Below are 25064 nucleotides of genomic sequence, written 5' to 3'. Positions count from 1 at the left end.
CATCCCCTTGCTCTTCATGCGGCAATAATGTTTATTTTTTGTAGTTAAGTATTCTCTGCTACTACTTTTGTGTGTGTGTGGAGGGGGTGTGTCATTTTGTTGGGGGTTTTTTTCTTCTTATTTTTTTCTTAGGACATCCTCATAGCACATGAAGTCCATTGGCTCTCATTTTCCCCCACAAGATTGACAGTCTTAGGCCATCTGTTATCAGAAGTTATTTGAAAAATCTTGGCCTTGTTTTCTGGTTTTGGGATCTCAGTTTGCTAGAGGTAACAGCGCTGTCACAGTAGAAGGGCATTGATCTCACTTTGAGAGAGTGGAAATGAATAGATGAAAAACAGACAAGATGTTGACAGAAAGTTTTCTTTTATTTTTTTAGGAGATTTGAGGGAATGGGGCCCCAAACATACCACGAGAGGTGATAACAGGAGGGGTGAGGTGAAAGAGAATCGACTCTCTCAGAAAGATATGTTTGCTGCCTTGCTGGAAGATGGGATGGCCCGAGATAAGATTGATGGCCTGGATAGGTGGATTCTTCACTGGGTTGGAAACTGGCTGGATGGCTGAGCCCGAAGAGTGGTGGTAAATGGCATCACATCTAGTTGGCGACCATTCACTAGTGGTGTCCCTCAGGGCTCAGTGTTAGGGCCAGTGTTGTTTAATATCTTCATTGATGATCTGGATGAGGGGATTGAGTGCACCCTCAGTAAATTTGTGGACGACACCAAGTTGGCTGGGAGTGTTGATCTGCTGAAGGATAGGAAGGCTCTGCAGAGGGAGCTGGACAGGTTGGATCGATGGGCTGTGGCCAATGGCATGAGGTTCAACAAGGCAAAATGCTGGGCCCTGCATTTGGGCCACAACAACCCCATGCAATGCTCCAGGCTTGGGGAAGAGTGGCTGGAAAGCTGCTTGGAGGAAAAGGACCTGGGGGTGCTGATTGACAGCCAGCTGAACATGAGCCAGTTTGTGCCGAGGCAGCCAAGAAGGCCAATGGCATCCTGGCCTGTATCAGAAATAGCGTAGCCATCAGGGCCAGAGAGGTGATCATCCCCCTGTACTTGGCACTGGTGAGGTTGCACCTCAAATACTGTGTTCACTTCTGGGCCCCTCACTACAAGAAAGACATTGAGGTGCTGGAACACGTCCAGAGAAGGGCAACAAAGCTGGTGAAGGGTCTGGAGAACAAGTCTTTTGAGGAACGGCTGAGGGAACTGGGGTTGTTTAGTCTGGAGAAGAAAAGGCTCAGGGGGGACCTTATTGCTCTCTACAACTACCTGAAAGGAGGTTGTAGTGAGGTGGGGGTGTGAGAGAAAGTGTTGTTTTCGCATATTGGGGCTGGGGCTAAGTTACTAAGGAAACGAAACAAAGGGTTCGAGATACCATAACTTAGAAAGACACACTCTGTGGTTAAAGACAATATCATCTCTGGACGAAAGATACACTCTGTGGTTAAAAAGAATACTATCTTTGTACAACCTATGAAACTAAGCAGGTGCAGGCTGGTTAAACAGTAAGTTGGGGTACCACGTGTCTGCCAGAGAGTTATGAAATTGAACCATAAAAGGAGATAAATAAATAAGAGGAAGGGGTGTACGAAATCGAGTAAGGGGAGATGTAACCAGAGGCGGGACAGTTAGCGCGTAGATTATACGCATCTGTGGCGTATGTAAGGCACGGACTCAGAGCATCTTCATGCAGCGAATCACTTTATTGCCTATTGCTCTAGCTTTTATACCATTCTAGCAAAAGATATCTTTAGCCTATTGCTCTACCTTTTATACCAAGCTAGTTTTAGCACATCATGTTTAGTTCCTGGTTTAGTGTTTTGTTTTTTTCAACATTCTTTGTTTCACAAACAGTCCCAGAACAGCCAGTTCCTTATCTTTCTGTTCTCCTACTCCTGTCCACCTGGGTTGCTCTGCTTAATCACACAGTGTACTTTGCTTCTTCTTTAACTCTTTCTTCTCCAGCCAAGCAGTTACTTCTCTTTGGCAATAATCAAATAGTTTCCATCCTCTCCCACATGCATCGGATAGGCTGTAAACCTTGGAGTACCCAACCAATGGGGAAACAAGGGAGGGAACTTGTGGATGGGATAGGAAATATAAATCAAAGTTCTGCCTTTGCCATATGTGCCTACTTGCCAGGACACCCGTTTTTGCAAAAATGTTAAATAAATAGCTGCTGTTTCACTGTTGTGTCTACCCTGAGCTTTTACAAGAAAAGTTTTTATCTCACAGGGGTCAGTCTCTTCTCCCAAGTAACAAGTGATAGGATAAGAGGTAATGGCCTCAAGCTGCGCCAGGGAAGGTTTAGATTGGATATTAGGAAAAATTTCTTCACAGAGAGGGTGATCAGGTATTGGAACAGGCTTCCCAGGGAAGTGGTGGAGTCACTGTCCCTGGAAGTGTTCAAAAATCATGTAGATGAGGCCCTCAGTGATATGGTTTAGTGGTGGTCTTGGCAGTCATGAGGTAACGGTTGGACTTGATGTTCTTAAAGGTCTTTTCCAACCTAGTTGGTTCTATGATTCTATGATTCTAAACCCAAAGATGCAAGATACAAACAAGCAACAACGCAGATAGATGCTCTCTGGGAAAATGCCAAGGCTACATATTTTCTTATTTGTGTGTCCCCCAAAATTACTTGTCACAGTACCCCTCAAAGCCAAGCTTAGCTGTGTTCAACCCCTACAGAAGTGGTTGGTTACCACTGTATCCAGCCTAGATCCAGAAATGGCAATGAACTGCATGTGTTATTCTCTTTTATATATTCACAAAAAATGTTATCTTTACTGATACACTGTTATGACTTATCAGCTTCAAATACCAAAGATTACATATCATGGTTTCAATCCAATCTCCTTGGTTGAAAGGAACATTCCTTACACAATGGATTAATGATTTGTTTATGTTTGAGGATCTGAAGAGTTGTTAACATGCTCTGTTTATTCTCTAGACAAAGATAGTTTGGCTTAGCTCTAACCTGAAGGAAATCAGGATTTCTAAAAATAGGCTGAGGTGGCAAATAATCCTTGAGGAGTTGTGATACACATAGATATCCAGATTAAATGAGGAATTATGAGTAACCCTTACTGGGAGGGTTTAAATGGAAAACCCAAAGAGAAAATGACTACATAAGGAACAGTCTGTCCCTACATCCATGCTCTCTTCAATGAGCACAGCATTCAAGGAGAAAGTCGCATCTAAAAAGCTGTGTAAGCATCTTGACAGCTAGTTAGTTGGATAACACATAAAACCACTTGGAGCTGGATCTAAAACATGGATAATTATGTGCTTGGTTTTCTTTTATTTCTGTTTATCTGTAGCATCTCTTTTATTATTTTCTGGACTGCAGAAATAAATTATTCTTGATTTTTATTTCAATGTTTGTCTTTAGAACAAAAAATTATTTCCAGGGTGCTGGCTGGCAAATTTAATTCCCACAGCGTGTTAATCCTTAAAACTGCACTACATAAAAGCTCTCTCACAGACCTTAGCACCTTCATACAAGACCAAAAGATAACTAATATGTGCCTGAACCTAAAAGGCTTCCCCAAATATTTAACACCACTGCTATTCACTGGACCCAGCCATTTTCCAGGTAGCCCAGATTACATGCAGCATCTGACTCCCAAAAGCTTGAAGCATAGGAAAAGGAGCCAGAAGGACACTGACAGAATCTGCTCCCACAACTGTAATCTGGGGAGGGGCAATCCCCACTGCTGGAAATTCTCAGAGTATTAGTTTGCTATCTGTAAAATGGGTTCTTGTTTGGGCAGGGCAGAGGAAGTGAAGGTCCCCTGCTCCACCTACATACTAGTGCCTAGTAGAGTGGGGCTCTGGGTTCAGCTGGAGACCCTCAATGCTTCCACCACACAAGTATGAACAATAGCAAGCTCATCTCTGTTGAATGTTTTCCCCTGAATAACTGCTTCAGCTATCTGCACCAGTTTGCATCTGTGTTCTACATGCCCGCAGAAATGTTTTGACCTATTATTTGTGAGACCACTGGACAAATATATCATTCATCAACACAGCCACCCAATTATAATACAGCTGCAGCAATCTCTCTGCCAGCCAGTGCTTTGTGTAAATGACCCATTCCAGAAGAATAGGCTTCCTGGTTTTCTGTGGGTTCCCTCACTACCTGCTTAATCATCAAACCATACAAATTATGGAGTGAGATGAACCTTGGCACCTGGCTCTTAAAGTCATAGGTTATGGTGCTAGTAAAGTGATAAACCTCACTAAGGTAGACCACATAACTGCACTCTGCTCCCCTTCTAGATACACCACTTGTCTTGCCTCTTAGTTCTGTTGTGATCTCACTTAAACCTGCCAAATATCAACTAAAGTAAAGAGCAGAAAGCTACCAGGTGCTCTTCCCCTGAACTATTAAGCAACAAAACCCATCAAAACTATCTCCATTTTAGCAAAGAGGAATTTGTTAGTGTAAAGTACCTGGGCAGTGACCGAACCCTGTCACTGTTCTTATGGGAAAAAGCTACTTGCTATTCTTGGTAAAGGGAAGGTCTTTCAAATCAAGATAATGTTTCACTTGTTTTTCAGAAACAAACAATAGGGGTGGGAAGGGAAGCAAGGAAGCAAAAATAAATTCTACTTTGCAACAAGTTAAATTACTCAGTTTCCCAAAATGAGAGGCTTGGTCAGAAGCATTGGAAAGTTTAAGAAATACTCCTTTAAAAACAACTTCCACAGAGCAAAGCTCCCTCTCCATGACTGAAAGGCATGTGAGCAAGCTAGGTCATTCTGTCTAGGCTTGCTTTTTTTTTTTTCCTTTCTTTCTACAGTTTAATTGACAGGGTGTGTGGTGGTAGGGCCAGGTTGCATTTTTACCACTCCTTACTTTTTTTATAGAGTTGCACCTCCGACACAAATTTTCCCCTCACTGCAGGAGCAAAGCAGGCACATGCCACCAGCACATCAATACCATCCTTGTTGGGGGCAAGGTAGAAAAAGAAATTCCAGCATCATTTCTGTCTATGCTTTCTCTGATCATCCTTGCCTGCCAAAGCAGGAGGGAAAATAATGGCCACATGGAGATACTGTCTCTGCATGCTTTAAGCTCTTTGTTATCCTCAGGAGTTGCAAAGAAAGCAAGACTGCCTAGGCATTGTGTTAATGATACTGTCAAGAGGCCAAAATAAAGTGCCACACCACAGCCCGGCCTTCTGCTATCAGCACTACTGTCCCACGTTCCTTTAGGCAATCAGGGTAACAGGCTGGAGAATATGCCAGTGGTCTGGAAAAGATCTCGACACTTGGCTTTTACTGATAAGAACCTGGATCTGCTCAGAGTATGATTTTGCCGCATGCTGATGGCTATACAAAGCACACCAATACTGTAGTTTTGCCACACAACTATTTTGCAACTATAAAACACAACTACAACAAAACCAGTTTGGTGGGAGGGGCTTCCTTATATTTTCATATGTGGCTGCTGTCAGCAGGCTGAAATCTTGATATGCTACACAGCCAACCTGGCTGACCTCACTGGAGCCCTGCCAAAGACAAGTCCCCAGCTGAAAAGCTACTGCTTATGTTTCCACCACAAGACAAGAGAGGACAACCATATTCAGCATCTGGCCAAAACTTGTTTCCAGCTGCATCAAAAATGCATACAGATTCCATCCAAAGGTCAGCAGCTACAGTTTTCGATGAGGAATGTGCTGTTTTTGAGAGACAATCTTGTCACTGTGATCCACTTCCCCTACTGAGGGCAATCAATCCATTGTTCCCACTGAAAATAAGAAAGGGCTCAAGACATTTGAAATGAAAACTGCCCTTAAATCAAAATCATCCTAAAGCATAAACACAGACTGATGCATAACAGATTGATGCTACTTGCAGTAAGCAACTCTAAAAGACACCCTTTCTCCCTGGTTTCTCAGAAAAAAACCCAACAAAACCCCCAAGTATCTCCAGAGTCCAGAGCATGTGATCGGGCTGTAGGCATTCTGCAACATATTACACTTCATAGTACAAAACCAAAACCATCCAATCTCTATACTGTTTAAATGTGAATTTACTGGCTATCTACTTTTTGAAGCCAATCACATGTTGATAAAGCTGGGCTATGTAACAAGTTAATTTGTCCACTTTATTCACCTTATAAACAAGTTAAAACTGCATACATGTTCTGATTTAGGTTTCTGAAAGACAAGGACTTTATCCATTCAGGGCTCTTACAATGAAGGAATAGGGAATACTAAAAGGTATTCTTAGAGGCAGACAAGGAAGACAGTGAAGTGCAGAACTTACTTACCTTCCACTGCAAAGAATGGAACCACTGATCCCGCAGGTAACTGTTTGCAGCCTGTAACAAACAAAAGTTACAGAATCATTAGTTTCTACCAGCGTTTCAGATCACCCAGCCAAAACTAAGCAAATCACCCATGTGTGCCCTAAACCCAACGAGGTTGCACTCACCATATTCTTCTGAACTTTATGACTCTGGTTAACTTTACCCCAGCCTCATCAGAATGAAGGAAAATCTTTGCTCAAAGCTACAACTTCACATTATAACCAGTTTATTTTCAGAGAAAGCAGTGACATGAAGATCTTGCTGCAAATGTAAAATACTGAACCAAAACCTTACAAAACATTAACCTCCTATAAAACAGTGTCCGAGACAAAGACTGTGAAAAATCCTCCCTGGTTTCAATCAGGTTTTGGTCAGATCTTTAATGTCTGTAGGACATTTGCCTTTGCTATTAATCATCAGGAGCAGAGTAAGAAGATGGGTTGACATTTTACATGGGGGGAAGGCATCCATATTCTAGTTTCTCTTCTTGTCCTGTTCCTCATCTGACCCCAAAGCAATTCAAACAACATCTTAGCTCTTTCAGTGATATTAAACCAGAGTGAAAAGCGTAACACACACAGACGTACAGCTACATGCACAGACTGTTTGCAGCAACAGCATAAATGTTGCAATAATCACTCCCAGAGATCGCCTGTTTTTGTCCACATTGAGCACAGCTGCCAGAAATGCTCAGTGTGAAGCCAGGTTCGTAGCCAATGAAGAAATAGTTCAATGCTTCCAAAGGTCAAAAGGCTCAGTATCAAAAAATATAAAAGCATCTACAGTGACATAAATATGCATGCCTTAACAAGGTGACATAAGTTTGAAATATTTGAGTGGGTAGAGATGCCCTTTGGCTTTTCCGACTCTCTCTCATCGCTGCCAATGAGCAATTTTTACTTACAATTCAAAATGCTTTACACAACCAGTGAAAATTACAGGATAGCCTATAAATCCATGTTAAAAAACAAACAAAAATAAAAAGTGAGGTACTTCACCAGCTAAAAGCCACATACTTCTAGCAAATTAAAGCATCATTCATGAAATTTCATTCCCCAACACCTTTTCAGGTAAGCAAAATCCACACCACAGAATGAATTTCATTTCCTGACACTGGTTTAGTTCACTGATATTGGCAAGAATACTGGAAGTACAAATGATGAATTGTTACCAAAACCATGTTTAAGCTGAAGGTGACATTGATGTCTTGGTGACATAAATTTGGACTGGTTTCTCTGAATTAAATGGAATAATGCTCATTTATATATGTATTACATATTATTTATTTATGAAATAATGAGAATCTATTGCTCCTCCAGTAGATCTCTAGGCAATAAAGCAGAATAAATCTATGATAAATAATCTTGGCTGACCACAGAGTTTATCAAAACCAAACTTCCCATTTCACAAAGAATGCTGACATATCAGAATATGAATTTGCTACAAATGGAAACAAAAAGCATAACTCCTTTTTCTTCCCCCCCCCAATGAAAAACTGTAAAAACATTTAGAGTGCAGATCTTCAGGATCTTTTGGTTTGCCAATATTTAATGATTTTCTTCCTGTTATTTACACAGTATTTTCTGTATATGTGTGCATTATAACATATGATAAAATAGACCTTTTACCTATATATTTTATAGTATTTAATTTCAATTCAATATACTTCATATTATATTTTAATATAATAAAGGTCAAAAATAATTTGCCACAAAACGCCTGAAGAACATTTTTAACATAATTAGAAGGCATGAAGTAAATATGCTTAGATATTTCCTATCTTTGTCCAGACAAAATGCTTTAAAAACCCACTAGATTTCCTTTAAAAATTCAATTTGAAATTGAGGGAAACAAAAAAACCTTCATTTCAAATGCTAGCATCAAAGCCCTTTAAAGAATAAGTAAAACTGAAAACTTTTGTAGGCTTGAACATGTATACTAAGCAATAGCACTGTCGTGGTTTGAGCCCAGCCGGTAACTCAGAACCACACAGCCGCTCGCTCACTCCCCCCCTTCTTCCTCCCCCCGCTCCCGGAGGGATGGGGAGGAGAATGGGAAGAATGTAACTCCCACGGGTTGAGATAAGAGCAGTCCCGCAACTAAGGTATAATACAAAACCACTACTGCTACCACCAATGATAATAATGATTAGTGAAATAACAAGGGGAGAGGATACAATTGCTCACCACCCGCCGACCGATACCAAGCCCGACCCGAGCAGTGATCTGGGCCTTCCAGGTAACTCCCCCCGGTTTATATACTGGGCATGACGTGCTGTGGTATGGAATACCCCTTTGGCCAGTTTGGGTCAGGTGTCCTGTCTCTGCTTCCTCCCGGCTTCCCCTCCTCCCTGGCAAAGCATGAGACTGAGAAAGTCCTTGGTCGGAATAAACATTACTTAGCAACAACTAAAAACATCGGTGTTATCAGCATTGTTCCCAGGCTGAAAGTTAAAAAACACAGCACTGCACCAGCTACTAAGAAGGAGAAAAATGACTGCTATAGCTGAACCCAGGACAAGCACTAATAATAGTGCAAGTTACAGATTCATTAATTCCTTAAAAAAAACCCCAACCATGTGCAGATTGAGTATATATGAGCTATGCAAACTAAGATACTGCTATTTAAAATGATAAAATCCAAAATATTCTAGGGAGATGCTACCTTTCCAACTTAAAAAAAGATTCAACGTGGAATTGTTTTACGTGTTGTTGTTACAAATAGTCGATGAGATAGGAATGAAGTACCATGGAGATTTTATAACATATCTATGTAAAATAATAGTTTGGGCCCTCTGTGTTTGGTATGTTCAGGCCTCAATTCTGCTAAGAATTTTGTTCTCAAATGCAATGGCTTTAGCAGGGTTGTGGGTGGCACATGGTCCAACTGATGGGAGCTTCTTGCACAATCAAGGCCTCTGGTTGGTTTTGCACAATGACAACACTGTAGAAAAGTACTTTAGAAAACAGGAAAATGTGGTAGTAAAACTCTTAGAAGTGCAAGAAGATTGAGACTACTTGTAGCTTATTTATTATTATTCCAATGAGGAAGAATATTTACTTTAAGAATGCCTACTGTAGGTAATACTTTTTTTTTTTTTTTTTTTAAGGTGAGTTGATCCTGGAATTGTGTTCTGAAGGATTTTATAGTCTAATTTTTGGGGTGTAAATGTTCAGTCAGAGAGGAAAAGCTACCTGGGATCAGCTCCAGTACCAAGTTTGCTCATAGGATTAATTTAATCAGCTTCAAACAGACTGCTCAGGGGAGCAAAACTGTGCAAAAGATTAAATGTCTGCATATGCAGAGCTTTGGTCAACATGAATAAATTTACATCTCTGCTCAAAAAGGGGAAGTATTTTTCTCTGCACCCAAACTACTTCATTTCTTAGTCAACGAGTATGAATACACTTTTTCATTAAAAAGCAGCAAACTTTTTAAAAGCAGATTTTCTTTTTGCTCACAGAAGTAGGAAACTGAACACTTGTTTCATGACAGCATTACAGCCCCTGCAGTGATTTCCACCCAGGCAAGGAGGAGACAAAATAGGAACCTGCATGCTGCTGAGAAACAGAACGACTGAAACTGCAAGAAACCAACCACTCCAGAAATGATGGTGAAGACCTTTAGCTAATACACTCACAGCTCCACTGATACCAATACTTCTACAGCAGCAAGCATCAGCAGAAAATTTGTCATTTCTACCACACCACACATGCCATGCTACCAAGTTCCTTTAACAGTAAGTTAGCACTATGGCATCCCTTTTTACTGGCATGTGTGTTACTCAATACAAAAATAGGCTTGTCCATGCAGCAAAAAGTTCCCACTTTTCCTTACAACAACATCCTTCACACATACCCTTCTAAGGGATTTTGCCATCTGAAAAGATGTGGCAATAAATGGGATTTGATGATCCAGATTTTGTTTTTAACTCTTCCTGGTTTCAATCTATGTTTCTCTCCCTTGCTTGCTTTCTGGTCAGTGGGATAAGGTTTTGATATGCTTTCCTCCAGCTAATATTCATTAATGGGATCCATAAAATATTGCAGGCTTCTCTGCACCAATTTATTATCAGCCACAGGAACAGCAGAGCAGAACAGCTCGGGGCTGCAGGAAGTCAAACCCCCATGGCACACACACTGCTGCTTCAAGCAGACTGTACAAAAAATTTATACTGCTGACGCAAACCCCAGTGTTGCACATCCATGACATGGTTAGGCCTGCAAGTGAAATCTGCCACTCTTATGGCTTAACTCAAGGTAAAGAGAGAGTTGCTGGTAATTGCTAGAAATGCTATTTTCCTCCTGAAAATATTCCCCATCTCTCCTGGTGTCGTGGTTTAAGCCCAGCCAGTAACTCAGAACCATGCAGCTGCTTGCTCACTTCCCCACTTCTTCCTCCCCCCACTCCTGGAGGGATGGGGAGGAGAATCAAAAGAATGTAAATCCCACGGGTTGAGATAAGAACAGTCCAGTAACTAAGGTATAATACAAAACTACTACTGCTACCACCAATAATAATGATGATAAGGGAAATCACTGTGCAACAGTCACACGTTCAGCTCAGTGCTTGAGCACACTGTTTTTTCCAGGGAGTCCCCACAGTAAACATTTCCACCGGATTTTTTTAGTAACATTTTATTTTAGTCTCCTTGGAGAAACCTGGCTTTTGTTTTAAGTGCAAGTCTAGCTGATGTTGCTGGTGTGGAGAGGTCATGCAAGGACAAGAGTCCAGCTGTCCTCGGTTCAGCTGTAGCAGTCATTTTTCTCCTTCTTAGTAGCTGGGGCAGTGACGTGTTTTCGACTTTAGTCTGAGAACAACGCTGATAACACACCAATGTTTTAGTTGTTGATAAGTAATGTTTACTCTGATCAAGGACTTTCTCAGTCTCTCATGCTCTGCCAGGGAGGAGGAGCACGAGAAGCCGGGAGGAAGCAGAGACAGGACACCTGACCCAAAGTAGCCAAAGGGGTATTCCATACCACAGCACATCATGCCCAGTATAGAAACTGGAGGGAGTCATCCGGAAGGTCCAGATCGTTGCTCGCGTCGGGCTGGGTATCGGTCAGCGGGTGGTGAGCAATTGTATTTTGCATCACTTGTGTTCACTGTTTTCTTTTCCCTTTTACAGTTTTACATTTTCTCCCCTTGTTATTTCCCTTATCATTATTATTATTGGTGGTAGTAGTAGTGGTTTTGTATTATACCTTAGTTAGTGGACTGTTCTTAACTCAACCCGTAGGAGTTACATTCTTTTGATTCTCCTCCCCATCGCTCTGGGAGCGGGGGAAGAAAGGGGGGCAGTGAGTGAGCAGCTGCATGGTTCTAAGTTACCGGCTAGGCTTAAACCAAAACAACTTGTCAAGGCTTCCTTTTCTGTTTTTCCTTCTGACTACACTTGATTGCCAAGAAATTAATAAAGCAACACTAGCGATACAGATGGAAGGCATTTAGGACCCATCCAAAAGAAAGGACACTGTGGGAAAGCAGGCCGTACTTATCATGACTGAGACACCAAAGCCTTTTTCCCAGGACTCTTCCTACATTTGGTGCTAAGCATCTTGTGAAATGATACTCTGAAGTTTTTTCCAATGTGTTTCAAAAGGTTATTCCAGTTATTTTACTATCAATAGCAGCATCCTCTCCATAATCATCCACGCAATACCATAATCAACATTCTGCTTTACAAATGGCCTAAAAGCTTGTGGCCTACAAGCCAGCTTCAGCAACACCTTCTTTCACACCTGCTATCCCAATTGTAAGGAAGACTAAAGCTGAAACACAGCACTGCACCAGCTACTAAGAAGGAGAAAAATAACTGTTACAGCTGAATCCAGGGCACTATCCACCCCTTATTCCATACCATTTACATCACAATCAGGCCCCAGATTTTCCAAAATACCATTGCTTTTGTCTCTTGCTATATATATATATAGACACACACGCACAGAGACAGATATCATTCCTTAGTCCATGGCCTATCCCTACAAAGGTCACTGAGTTCATTCAGTCCATGTCAGGCTCCATCTGTTGTAACAGTCTTTCAGGACAGGAGAGACGGTGTGTAGTGTTGGATTGTTGCCTGCTGACAACACTGCTGAACTAGTCAGGTCACTGCTGACCTCATCTGCTTTCATCAAAGTTCATTATTAGTTGGGGTGATGATCAGAAGGAAGTCAGGTTCAGTCCATGGTGACCTGAGGAAAGTATTGGGAGACTCCCACTGCTACTGCAGGCTTTTCCAATGACTTTATTCTCTGCTGACGATCATGACAGCACATATTTTCTTTTCAAAGCCCAGAGTGGTGGAGATGGGAATTTAGCTGCTATAGAAGTATTATATAGCAGTCAACAGCATATAATTGAGTTCATTGCCTGTTTTCCCCCAAAATCAAATCCCCTTGAGGTACATACCAGACTTGCCCATCTTCCCACACTACCCACCAATTACATCCAGATCCCTGAGTGAAAGCAATCCCAAGACCGGGTTTGCCTTCACCTAAAGCAGGAATAACCCAGACTGTCTTCCCCAACAAATTCATGTGCACCACAGGAACTTCATCCCCCTCTACAGTACGTAAAAGTTCTGATTGGGCTGGGCCAGCCCTGTTGGCAGATCCCCTAGCGTTGACCAACCAGGTGGCTTTTGGTAAATGTGTATCCCAATGTTTGAAAGTCCCACCACCCATTGCTCTCAGTGTAGTTCTTAACAGCCCATTGTACTGTCGGATTTTCCCAGAGGCTGGTGCATGACAGGGGATGTGATATACCCATTCAATGCCATGCTCTTTGGCCCAAGTGTCTATGAGGTTGTTCCGGAAATGAGACTCGCTGTCTGACTCAATTCTCTCTGGGGTGCCGTGTCGCCACAAATCTTGTTTCTCAAGGCCCAGGATAGTGTTCCGGGCAGTGGCGTGGGGCACAGCGTATGTTTCCAGCCATCCGGTGGTTGCTTCCACCATGGTAAGCACATAGCGCTTGCCTTGGTGGGTTGGTGGGAGTGTGATATAGTCAGTCTGCCAGGCCTCCCCATACTTGTGCTTCAGCCATTGTCCTCCATACCAGAGAGGCTTTAACCGCTTGTCTTGCTTAATTGCAGCATGTTTCACATTTGTGAATAACCTGGGTGACAGTGTCCATTGTTAAGTCCACCCCTCGATCAGAAGCCCATCTGTATGTTGCATCTCTGCCTTGATGGCCTGAGGGGTCATGGGCCCACCAGGCTAAAAATAATTCATCCTCGCCAACCTAAATCCATCTGAGCCACCTCAATCTTAGCAGCTTGATCCACCTGTTGGTTGTTCTGGTGTACCTCAGTGGCCCGACTCTTGGGTACATAAGCATCCACGTGGCATACCTTCACCACCAGGTTCTGCACCCAGGCAGCGATATCTTGCCACAATGCAGAAGCCCAGATGGGTTTACCTCTGCGTTGCCAGTTGCTCTGCTTCCACTGCTGCAACCACCCCCACAGGGCATTTGCCACCATCCATGAGTCAGTATAGAGATAAAGTACTGGCCATTTTTCTTGTTCAGCAATGTCCAAGGCCAGCTGGATGGCTTTCACCTCTGCAAACTGACTCCATTCACCCTCTCCTTCAGCAGTTTCTGCAACTTGTTGCAGGGGACTCCACACAGCTGCCTTCCATCTCTGATGCTTTCCCACAATATGGCAGGACCCATCAGTAAACAAGGCATATTGCTTCTCACTTTCTGACAGTTTATTATATGGTGGGGCTTCTTAGATAGTTGTTTAACCTTAGACAAGACCCCAGTCAAACCCTGTTTACCTTCAGAGATCAGATGAGATCGGGTGTTCTCAGGATGGTATGGCCGTAGGTAAAACACATGCAGCATATGCAGCAACATGCAGGTTCCCAGTAAAAGGAGCAGGCTGGTTTCAAGGGTACTCAAAGGATATTCGCAATCTTTAAAATTTTCAAATGCCATTGTAAATAGCCTGGTGGGGGAACGGGGGGTGTGAGTGAATGTGTCCTTCATAGGTCAGCCCTCTGAGGGAGGAAAAAAAAGATGAGGAATTGTTAACAATTCCCATTACTTGCCTCCCATAGTATAGAGGTGATGACCACGCTGGGAACGCATACCAGACCAGTTTCATGATCAATGAGTCTATTGTATTACAAGTCATTACCATGAAGTACAGTGAAAGAAGAACCTCAGCCCAGGCCCCCCAGCTGATAAACACTAAAACAGCAAATACTGGATGCAAGGAAGGTATGACATACTGATACTCTGAGATCAAGTGCAACAACTCTGAAAGCAAATAAATCAGCATTGTAATGAGTGACTATTAATCTGAAACAATGAATGCTTATCACAAATTCGTTTTGACACACTCTGGTCAGATCTGTTGTTATCTCAACCCTTTGTGCCCCATGTTGGGCGCCACAAAGAACTATCATGGTTTAAGTCCAGCTGCTAACTCAGAACCATGCAGCTGCTTACTCACTCCCCCCCTTCTCCAGCAGGATGGGGAGGAGAATCAAAAGAATGTAAATCCCAAGGGTTGAGATAAGAACAGTCCACTAACTAAGGTATAATACAAAACCACTACTACTACCACCACCAATAATAATAATGATAAGGGAAATAACAAGGGGAGAAAATGTAAAACTGTAAAAGGGAAAAGAAAACAGTGAACACAAGTGATGCAAAATACAATTGCTCACCACCCGCTGACCGATACCCAGCCCGACCCGAGCAGCGATCTGGACCTTCCGGATGACTCCCCCCAGTTTCTATACTGGGCATGATGTGCTGTGGTATGGAATACCCCTTTGGCTATTGTCGTGGTTTGAGCCCAGCCGGTAACTCAGAACCACACAGCCGCTCGCTCACTCCCCCCCCCCCCTTCTTCCTCCCCCCGCTCCCGGAGGGATGGGGAGGAGAATGGGAAGAATGTAACTCCCACGGGTTGAGATAAGAGCAGTCCCGCAACTAAGGTATAACACAAAACCACTACTGCTACCACCAATGATAATAACAATTAGTGAAATAACAAGGGGAGAGGATACAATTGCTCACCACACGCCGACCGATACCCAGCCCGACCCGAGCAGTGATCAGGGCCTTCCGAGTAACTCCCCCCGGTTTATATACTGGGCATGACGTGCTGTGGTATGGAATACCCCTTTGGCTAGTTTGGGTCAGGTGTCCTGTCTCTGCTTCCTCCCGGCTTCCCCTCCTCCCTGGCAAAGCATGAGACTGAGAAAGTCCTTGGTTGGAATAAACATTACTTAGCAACAACTAAAAACATCGGTGTTATCAGCGTTGTTCCCAGGCTGAAAGTTAAAAAACACAGCACTGCACCAGCTACTAAGCAGGAGAAAAATGACTGCTATAGCTGAACCCAGGACAGCTACTTTGGGTCAGGTGTCCTGTCTCTGCTTCCTCCCGGCTTCTCATGCCCCTCCTCACTGGTAGAGCATGAGACTGAAAAGTCCTTGATCAGAGTAAACATTACTTAGCAACAACTAAAACATTGGTGTGTTATCAGCATTGTTCTCAGACTAAAGCCGAAACACAGCATATACTAGAGAATTTCTGCTGAACTCAACTACTTGATAAATCCAGTTTTTCCATCTTGATCTCTTAAGTATACTAAACATAAGTTTTAGTACTGGTTTGGACTTTTGAATACACATTACAACCGTATAAGGGAAATCTATTTTTATACTCCTGTATTCTGACCATATTTGATGAATCGAGACACTACCAAGGACCAAGTCATACTAAAAACATTTTTAAAGTTTGTATTTTCAATTATGCTGAAATTCCCATAGAGTTCTAATGTAACCTGATCCAGTCTGCTCAGCCAGTCAGCACTAAACATAACAGAAGCCCAGCTCACTCCACTCCTTTCTTGAGTCCTATGAGGTTACATAAAGACACAGATCTTTTCCAAGAAAATACCAAAGCAGCCATGCTAAGATGTTACTTTCTCACAAATGTAATTATTTGTGTGTTCAGTTTGTTGGGTTTTATTTAAAGAAACAAATGGCAGGCTGCTCCAGATTAGTCTGCATACCCTACCAATTTCCTTTAAACTCAGTAGGGAGCTGTGGCTTCAAACTTTATCTTGTTTTCTATTAAGCAGGCCCATAAAGGCAGCTACCACAAACTATAGAATAAAGATTTAGAAATGGAATTTGTAAAGACAGATCTAACTATTCTAGCTGTTGAAACAGATACAGACAAAAATGCTCCCACTAAGGAAATCTATGAAAAAAAACAGTCAAAATTATCACAAGAAAAACATAAAAATCATCCAACTTGACAAATGAGTTTCTACTTAATTCAGTTAATGGATAGAGCAAGGAAGATTTCATCAGTAACGAGGACCCTAATCTAGCTGTTGGGAAATCATGGCTCATCTTCCTGCCTTCCCCAGTGTCACACACAGTAGAGGCTTTTCAAACCACAGAATCAGGACTTAAGTGGACTTGCAGCAGCCTGTCTGAAATTCAGACTCTCTACACCCCCCCAGTAATGCTTAAAATTGGTAAGTCATTTTGAGCCACAGAAACTCACTAGGCACCAAGCAGAGGCGTGTATATATGTCTCTGTGTGTGACGGGGCATATGTCTGTGCTTCAAGGACACATGAAAAGACACAAATGCCACCTATAGATCAGGAGAGTCCACCAAGTTAGATGTTCCCATGTCATCCCAAACATACTTTACTGCACCATTTTCAGATTAGAATGGGGGAGTGGCTGCAGCATCCTTTTACAGGGCTGTAAAACCCCAGGATTACACCACTGAAGAAAATGAAGGGGAGCTCCAGAAATATACTTCACAAAGGATGTGGCCGTGAATGTTTCCATGTACACCTCTAAGCATTTCAGAGTGAAAGTGTATTTGCTATGTTGAGAATCATCAAAACCTCATGATATTTTTATGACATTCCAAAACCATCCCAAACCCCAGGCTCAGGATCCATGTGAAGGGCTGAAGTCAAGTATTGTGTTGCTTGGGCTGCTGCTAAACAGCTCTGTGTACGGACAGACCCATCAGCCTGTCTGAAATCAAAGCAAAGGAGAGCTGGACCTAATATTAGCACCACTTAGTGTTAGTCATATTGGCTTCCCAACTCAGAGTCAACTTTGCTGTTCCACATCTCTACAGAAGTCTATAGTATGGAAAACATGGACCAGCTTGGCACCTAGCCTTGGTCTACTGAACGATACCCACTTAGGTTATTTTTCTCATGATCTGCAGGTAGAGCCATTTCAGAAGAGCTTTAACTAAATCCTCTCTAGATACAGATGATGTCACACACTTTGTGGCCCTATAGGGGCTCCAGCAAACAATTCACCACCAAGAAATGATGAAATGCTGGACTGTACACCATGGATCAGTGCAATGTGTACCATGATTTTCTTGGACAAATGATCCAGCAGACATGGTTATCACAGTCATTAGCATATCATTCAGTATGTTCCCATCTTTTTATCTATTGGACTACATTTTGTGCAAAAGCAGTATAGTTAATGTGTGAGTGTACACACCCAAATAAACAAGCTCTATTATGATCAATCCTTTGAAGTGATTCATACTTTTTCAAGAAAAAAATATCCCTTTTGATTTTTCATGAGTTATCCACAGTTTAAACTGATCTTCACATTTTCTGCAGAAATTGCTCACCCAGTCTCTTGACACTCCTATCTATCTGCGTGAAATGCATATACACAATAGTCATAGTTGTATATTCAAGTGAAAAAGTAAATTCCCAAAGGGTAACAGGTAAAATTGTCTTTGAAACAATGTGAAAAACTATGGTAAGAGTTAAGTTGGAGTCAACTCAGCCTAAGTTCTGACTGTTCAAAGTTATTTGAGGGCACAGCAGCTGGGTTTTCAGTTGCTTTTCTTTTCCTATTCGAAAGCAGTTCCAAAGCTCAGTGCTGTGGAGTGCTTTTCTGTCTCTAAAACTTGCACTGACCTAAGGAGTCCTACAAAGCCTCACAAGGGGATGAAGAAATCTGGAATAACATAAACACAGCATGTTCTGTTTGAAAACAACACTTAGAGAACTAGCATATGTAGACATACAAATGTACTGAAATCTTCCAGTGAAGATCAGATATATTTTTTAAAAAGATACCTGTCAGTATCAGTGCAAGTTATGGGTTTCCTATATGAATCGAAGGATGAAATTTTTAATTTGTTTTGTGCAGGAATAGGACTATATGTAAAAACACGATTGTTCCAGGCCCGAATCAATGTGCCTCTCCATAGAGCATTATTTTGATGCACAAAATCAGCAAAAAGATTTAACCACTGTGGCCCAAAATTTCCATTCTGACTGTCAAACAACATGAAGAGTTTCAGACTTATCACCCTGAGCAAATTTTCTGGTGGTTAGATAATTTGACAGCACTGAGTTCTCTGTCTTTTCTGAGTCCATTTAATTAAGATTTCATGCATAGCAAACAGAAGTTAAAGGAGATTCATAGTAAGAGAGAAAGAAAATTGTACTTTGGTGTTTACTGTACCTGCAATAAGATAGTACCCCCTGGGATTGTGAGCTGTAAACAGTACTTAGGGGCATTCTCCCAGGAGAGTAGTTGAACATCTTCAATAGCAATGTAGGAAATGGAGTTTTCCATGTACCCAGTTGGCTGCAAGAAAACAAAGGAGAGGGGAAAAAAAATGTTTATTTAGTCATCAGAAGTTTCACAATTTCAAAGTAAGAACAGCACTATCAAAGTTACTCCTGCTGTTGAAAATATCTGCAAAATATCTAATTGGAAAGCAAAATTCCTATACAGGCCATTCAACAGAGAGATCCATCCAGCCACCTTCATTCAACTCAAGCATTAAGATCACTCATAAAAACAAAACCAGGCTAGAACAAGGTGCCTGAAATATGAAAATGTCAAACTGCATTTGTTCTGGACCCAAAATCAACGGAACCTAATTTCAAGTTGAATTAAGCATGAAGGGATCTGGCCATACATGTGCTAACTGTGTATGAAGCGGCACCTCAATCACACAGACAGAACAGCAGTGTACTATATTAAAGTAGGTTTATTCCACTTGTTCTTCTCCCTGGCTGCAAGGTTGATCAAGCAAATCATCAAAATCTAGACTGCTACATTTGACAGTGGTTCTTGGGGCTCCAAAGATTCAACCCTCAGCTTGTGAACTCAAACAAGTTTAAGTAGAGCAACCAACCTACTCATCTCAGCCTATAGGTAAGCACTGGTTTCCTGCACAGACTGCTGAAGCCCAGTTTAAACAAACTTAAACCTGAAACTCTTTAGTATCCCCATAACTCTTAGGCATTACAGAAGTACAATTATCTCTGAGATAAGCTGAAATATAAATGTACATACACAAACACACGTAAACTTATGCCCTAAACATAAGTAAATACACAGAGATATAGCTGTGTATCTATCAAGTATGAGTACATACACTATACGTTATGCAAGTCTTCATGTTGTTTAAAAAATTTGAATCTTTAAGAGAGGTCCTCAAAGATGTAATTTATTTCGTTTATCTACAATGTAAGCAAACCGATTAGTATTGCTATGGCAGATAAACTGTTTTCTTACAAAAATGATTAATCCCACCATGTGGAAAACCCCTGGACTGGCCATGACTTGAAAGAGAATAGAGCTCATTATTTTTATGAATTATTTTCTCATGATTTGTCAAGGTGAGTAGCTCCAGAGAGGATGCCTTCAGCACCAGAGAGTGAGGAAAACACATTGTCCAGGAGTCTTGATCCTGAATGGAAAGAGCCACCAAGGGAGCCTCAAGTCCTTATCAGGACTTTGCCATGAGATGGCATCTCTGCCGACTTGAGCAGTAGACTCATAGGGGGCAGCACCAGGAGGGACAGCACCACCCCTGAGCAGATAAAACGGCCCTAGGGAGCATGGTGCAGCAGTTTGCCTGGCACTTCGCCCAGACAGAGCAATACGAGGCCCAGGTACTTCAGGATCAGGAAAGTGAGGAAGATGATGATAAGGGATCATCCAGGTTAGAAGAGCTCCCACAGAAAAGTCGGAAGACACCTCATTTTATGACCAGCTGTACTAGGAAAAAAAAAAAAAAAGAGTGGTGGTGATTGGTGACTCCACCCTAAGGGGAACAGAGGGCCCCATATGTCGGCCTGACCAGACTCACAGAGAAGTCTGCTGCCTCCCTGGGGCCAGGGTAAGGGACGTCACCAGAAAACTCACTTGTCTGGTATGGCCCTGCGACTACTATCCTTTATTAGTCTTCCAGGTGGGCAATGAAGAAATTCCCTCAAGAAGCCTGAGGGGACTCAAGAAGGACTTCAGGGCCTTGGGGCGACTGGTGCAGGGTTCAGGAGCCAAGTAGCGTTCTCGTCCCTCCTGCCAGTTGCAAACAATGACAATGGTAACATCAGAAAAATCTCATTAATTAATTCCTGGCTCCATGACTGGTGTCAGTGCCAGAATTTTGGGTTTGTTGACCATGGGTCAGTTCATATAGCACCAAGCCTGCTGGCAGCAGATGGGGTACACCTGTCCCAAAGGGGGAAAAGGATTCTAGCCCAGGAGCTAGCAGGGCTTATAGAGAGGGCTTTAAACTAGGTTTGAAGGGGGAAGGGGATAACACCAGGCTCGCTAGACATGAGCCACGGGGTAGCATGCCACTGTTGGAGTCCAGATCCACAGGGCAACTTAAATGCATTTATGCCAATGCCTGCAGCATGGGCAACAAACAGGAGGAGCTGGAAGCTATTGTGCAGCAGGGAAATCGTGACATAATCGCCATCACAGAAACGTGGTGGAATGATTCACAATTGGAGTGCTGCAATGGATGGCTACAGGCCCTTCAGAAGGGATAGGAAAGGAAAGAGAGGTGGTAGGGTTGTGTTGTATATCAGGGAGTGCATTGACTGCCTTGAACTCAATGTTGTGAGTGAGAAGGCTGAATGTTTGTGGGTGAAGATCAGGGGGAAGACCAACCAAGCTGATATCCTGGTAGGAGTCTGTTATAGACCACCCAGCCAGGATGAAGCTACAGATGAAGTGTTCTTCAAACAACTGGGAGAAGTTTCACGATCGCTTGCCCTTGTTCTCGTGGGGGACTTCAACCTACCAGATGTCTGCTGGAAGTACAACACAGCAGAGAAGAAACAATCCGGGAGGTTCTTGGAGGGTGTGGAAGATTAATTTTCTAACCCAGCTGGTTAGTGAGCCAACTAGGGGAGATGCCTGACTAGATTTGCTGTTCGCAAACGGAGAAGGACTGGTGGGTGATGTGATGGTTGGAGGCCGTCTTGGGAAAAGCAATCATGAAGTGATTGAATTTTCAATCCTTGGAGAAGTCGGGGAAAAAAGGTCAGCAAAACCTCCACCTTAGAGTTCCGGAGGGCTGACTTTGGCCTGTTTAGGACGCTGGTTGGCAGAATTTCTTGGGAAACATTACCGAAGGACAAAGGGGTCCAGGAAGGCTGGACACTCTTCAAGAATGAAACCCTTAAGGCACAGGAGTGGGTGGTGCCTATGTGCAGAAAATCAAACCAGCGGGGAAGAAGACCAGCCTGGCTGAACAGGGAGATGTTGCCTGAACTCGGGGGGGGGAAGAGAATTTATCACCTGTGGAAGAAGGGACAGTTACCCCATGAAAAGTACAAGGATGTTGTTAGGTTATGTAGAGAGAAAGTGAGAAAGGCGAAGGCACAGATGGAACTAGATCTGGCCACTGCCATAAAAGATAATAAAGAGTACTTTTTCAAATATATTAGCAATAAAAGGAGGGCCAAGGAGAACCTCCCATCCTCTGCTGCGTACTAGGGGAAAACTAGTGACTGAGGATGAGAAAAAGGCTGAGGTATTTAATGCTGCTTTTGCCTCAGTCTTTAATAGTCACACCAGCCATCCTCAGGGTACTCAGTTCCCTGAGTTGGATGGCAGAGATGGGGAGCTGATTCAAGTCCCCATAATTCAGGAAGAAACAGTTAGCGACCTCCTGCTCCACTTAGACGTATACAAGTCCATGGGGCCAGATGGGTTACACCCAAGAGTGCTGAAGGAGCTGGCAGAGGAGCTTGCCAAGCCACTCCCCATCATCTATCAGCAGTCCTGGTCTAGTGGGCAGGTCCCAGAGGATTGGAGGTTGGCCAACGTGATGCCTCTCTACAGAAAGGGCAGGAAGGATGACCCTGGAAACTACAGGCCTGTCAGCCTGACCTCAGTGCCAGGGAAGGTCATGTAGCAGATGATCCTAAGTGAGATCATAAAGCATGTGTGGGAAAACAGAGGGATCAGGCCCAGTCAGCATGGGTTCATGAAAGGCAGGTCCTGCTTGACCAACCTGATCTCCTTCTACGGTAAGGTGACCCGCCTGGTTGATGAGGGAAAGGCTGTGGACATTGTCTATTTGGATTTAAGTAAAGCATTTGACACCTTCTCCCACAGCGTTCTCCTGGAGAAATTGGCTGCTCATGGCCTGGATAGGTGGATTCTTCGCTGGGTTGGAAACTGGCTGGATGGCTGAGCCCGAAGAGTGGTGGTAAATGGCATCACATCTAGTTGGCGACCATTCACTAGTGGTGTCCCTCAGGGCTCAGTGTTAGGGCCAGTGTTGTTTAATATCTTCATTGATGATCTGGATGAGGGGATTGAGTGCACCCTCAGTAAACTTGTGGACGACACCAAGTTGGCTGGGAGTGTTGATCAGCTGAAGGATAGGAAGGCTCTGCAGAGGGATCTGGACAGGTTGGATTGATGGGCTGTGGCCATGACATGAGGTTCAACAAGGCAAAATGCCAGGTCCTACATTTGGGCCACAACAACCCCATGCAACGCTCCAGGCTTGGGGAAGAGTGGCTGGAAAGCTGCTCAGCAGAAAAGGACCTGGGGGTGCTACAGTAAGGTGACCCGCCTGGTTGATCAGGGAAAGGCTGTGGACATTGTCTATTTGGATTTAAGTAAAGCATTTGACACTGCCTCCCACAGCGTTCTCCTGGAGAAATTGGCTGCTCATGGCCTGGATAGGTGGATTCTTTGCTGGGTTGGTGTCCTGGGTCCAGCTGTAGCAGTCATTTTTCTCCTTCTTAGTAGCTGGTGCAGTGCTGTGTTTTCGACTTTAGTCTGAGAACAATGCCGATAACACACCGATGTTTTAGTTGTTGCTAAGTAATGTTTACTCCGATCAAGGACTTTCTCAGTCTCATGCTCTGCCAGGGAGGAGGGGCACGGGAAGCCAGGAGGAAGCAGAGACAGGACACCTGTTCTTAACCCATGGGATTTACATTCTTTCGATTCTCTTCCCCATCCCTCCGGGAGCGGGGCAGGGAAGAAGGGGGGGGAGTGAGCGAGCTGCTGCGTGGTTCTGAGTTACCGGCTGGGCTTAAACTACGACAGTTGGAAACTGGCTGGATGGCCGAGCCCAAAGAGTGTTGGTAAACGGCATCACATCTAGTTGGAGACTGGTCACTTAGTGGTGTCCCTCAGGGCTCGGTGTTAGGGCCAGTGTTGTTTAATATCTTCATAGATGATCTGAATGAGGGGATTAAGTGCACCCTCAGTAAATTTGTGGACAACACTGAGTTGGCTGGGAGTGCGTAACGGATGGGATCCTAGCTGAGAGTTGATTCCCTCTCATGACTGAGACACATAATAAAGTATGTTTTTTTTTTGTCACAGTGTATTTGGTAGAGTATATATATTTAAGTTCATTGTGACTGTTTGTCGGAAAGAGACAGGAAAACATAGGTGTGAAGCTGTTCTATGACCTTCATACTTGGCTGCACTGGGGCGCCTGGCCAACGCTCTCGGCACGGACAACAGTGAGATTATGAGAAACTGCGCAGGCTCACGAGTAAACAATTAGAGATCTGGCATAAAGCCGGTTGTTTTTCTAAGGGTATAAAAGCGGGACCCTCTTGTGGCCAAATCTGAAGCCACGCCTATGGGTGGATGCACTGTGTAGGAATTTTCCCAATTACCTGAGACTCCTGGTATCGGCTGCAACGGGGCTTCCCAGCTGGAAGTGGGGGCCTGGATGATGATTCAGTGCTAATTGGTGATGTATTTCTTCTTAATCTCTGTTCTCTCTATGCAGTAATGATTTGATGCATTGCTAATTTTCCTCTGTACTTTACTCTCTCTGCATAGATCTCTGATTTGCTTCATTGTACTTATTTACTGTATATATAGAGATATATACCCGATTTGTGTTAGTGCACTTATTCGCTTTAGTGTGCTTGCTTAATAAACTGTGCACGTTATACAGCTAGTGCATGGTCATTTTGTGGCGTACCCTGCCTATCAGCAGAACAATTTGGCGTAGTCAGCAGGACACAAAACAAAATGGCATTTTTTTAAGATAAAGAATAAGGTTTCTAAGATGGTGGAGCTGGATAGCCCCGGCTGGGAACAATTACCTTATCATAACATAGCTGCTGAAGGGTCGTGTTATGGTTTATGTGAGAACTGGGACTTCTGATGTAGTTAAATGTTTGCAAAAAGTTTCAGTAGAAAAAGGGGAGGAATTGATTGCTCTGGGGAGATAAGGGTGAATTCTGCTGGCTGCATACCGAAAGCAGCATCAGCAGAGAGCAAATGCAGAAGATTGATTTGGAGAAACAAGTTTGTGAATTGCAGGGAAAAATAGTTATGGTGCAGTGCCCAAATCGACTATTAACTGATAAATTGGACACTTATCAAACAGTAGCAGAAAAAGTGGCTGTTCGGGTCACCCAATATAAATATCAAAAGCAAAGGG

At 43.2% G+C, this 25064-nt stretch overlaps 1 protein-coding gene across 1 annotated transcript in view; it reads right to left on the bottom strand.

Annotated features, from left to right (window-relative positions):
- Positions 1 to 25064, bottom strand: part of LOC115618971 (C-Maf-inducing protein-like) — a 184072-nt gene that overhangs the window by 51365 nt on the left and 107643 nt on the right. Inside the window, exons 2-3 of the mRNA XM_030510968.1 lie at positions 18845 to 18970; positions 6292 to 6342 (exon numbers count right to left, since the gene is read on the bottom strand). Of these exons, the coding sequence (XP_030366828.1) occupies positions 6292 to 6342; positions 18845 to 18970 (177 nt within the window). The remainder of the gene's footprint in view (positions 1 to 6291; positions 6343 to 18844; positions 18971 to 25064) is intronic.

The sequence above is a fragment of the Strigops habroptila genome, chromosome W (assembly GCF_004027225.2).
Source record: "Strigops habroptila isolate Jane chromosome W, bStrHab1.2.pri, whole genome shotgun sequence".
NCBI classification, from domain to species: Eukaryota; Metazoa; Chordata; class Aves; order Psittaciformes; family Psittacidae; genus Strigops; species Strigops habroptila.
Note: the sequence above shows the minus strand (reverse complement) of the source record. Positions and strands in the feature narration are given on the sequence as shown.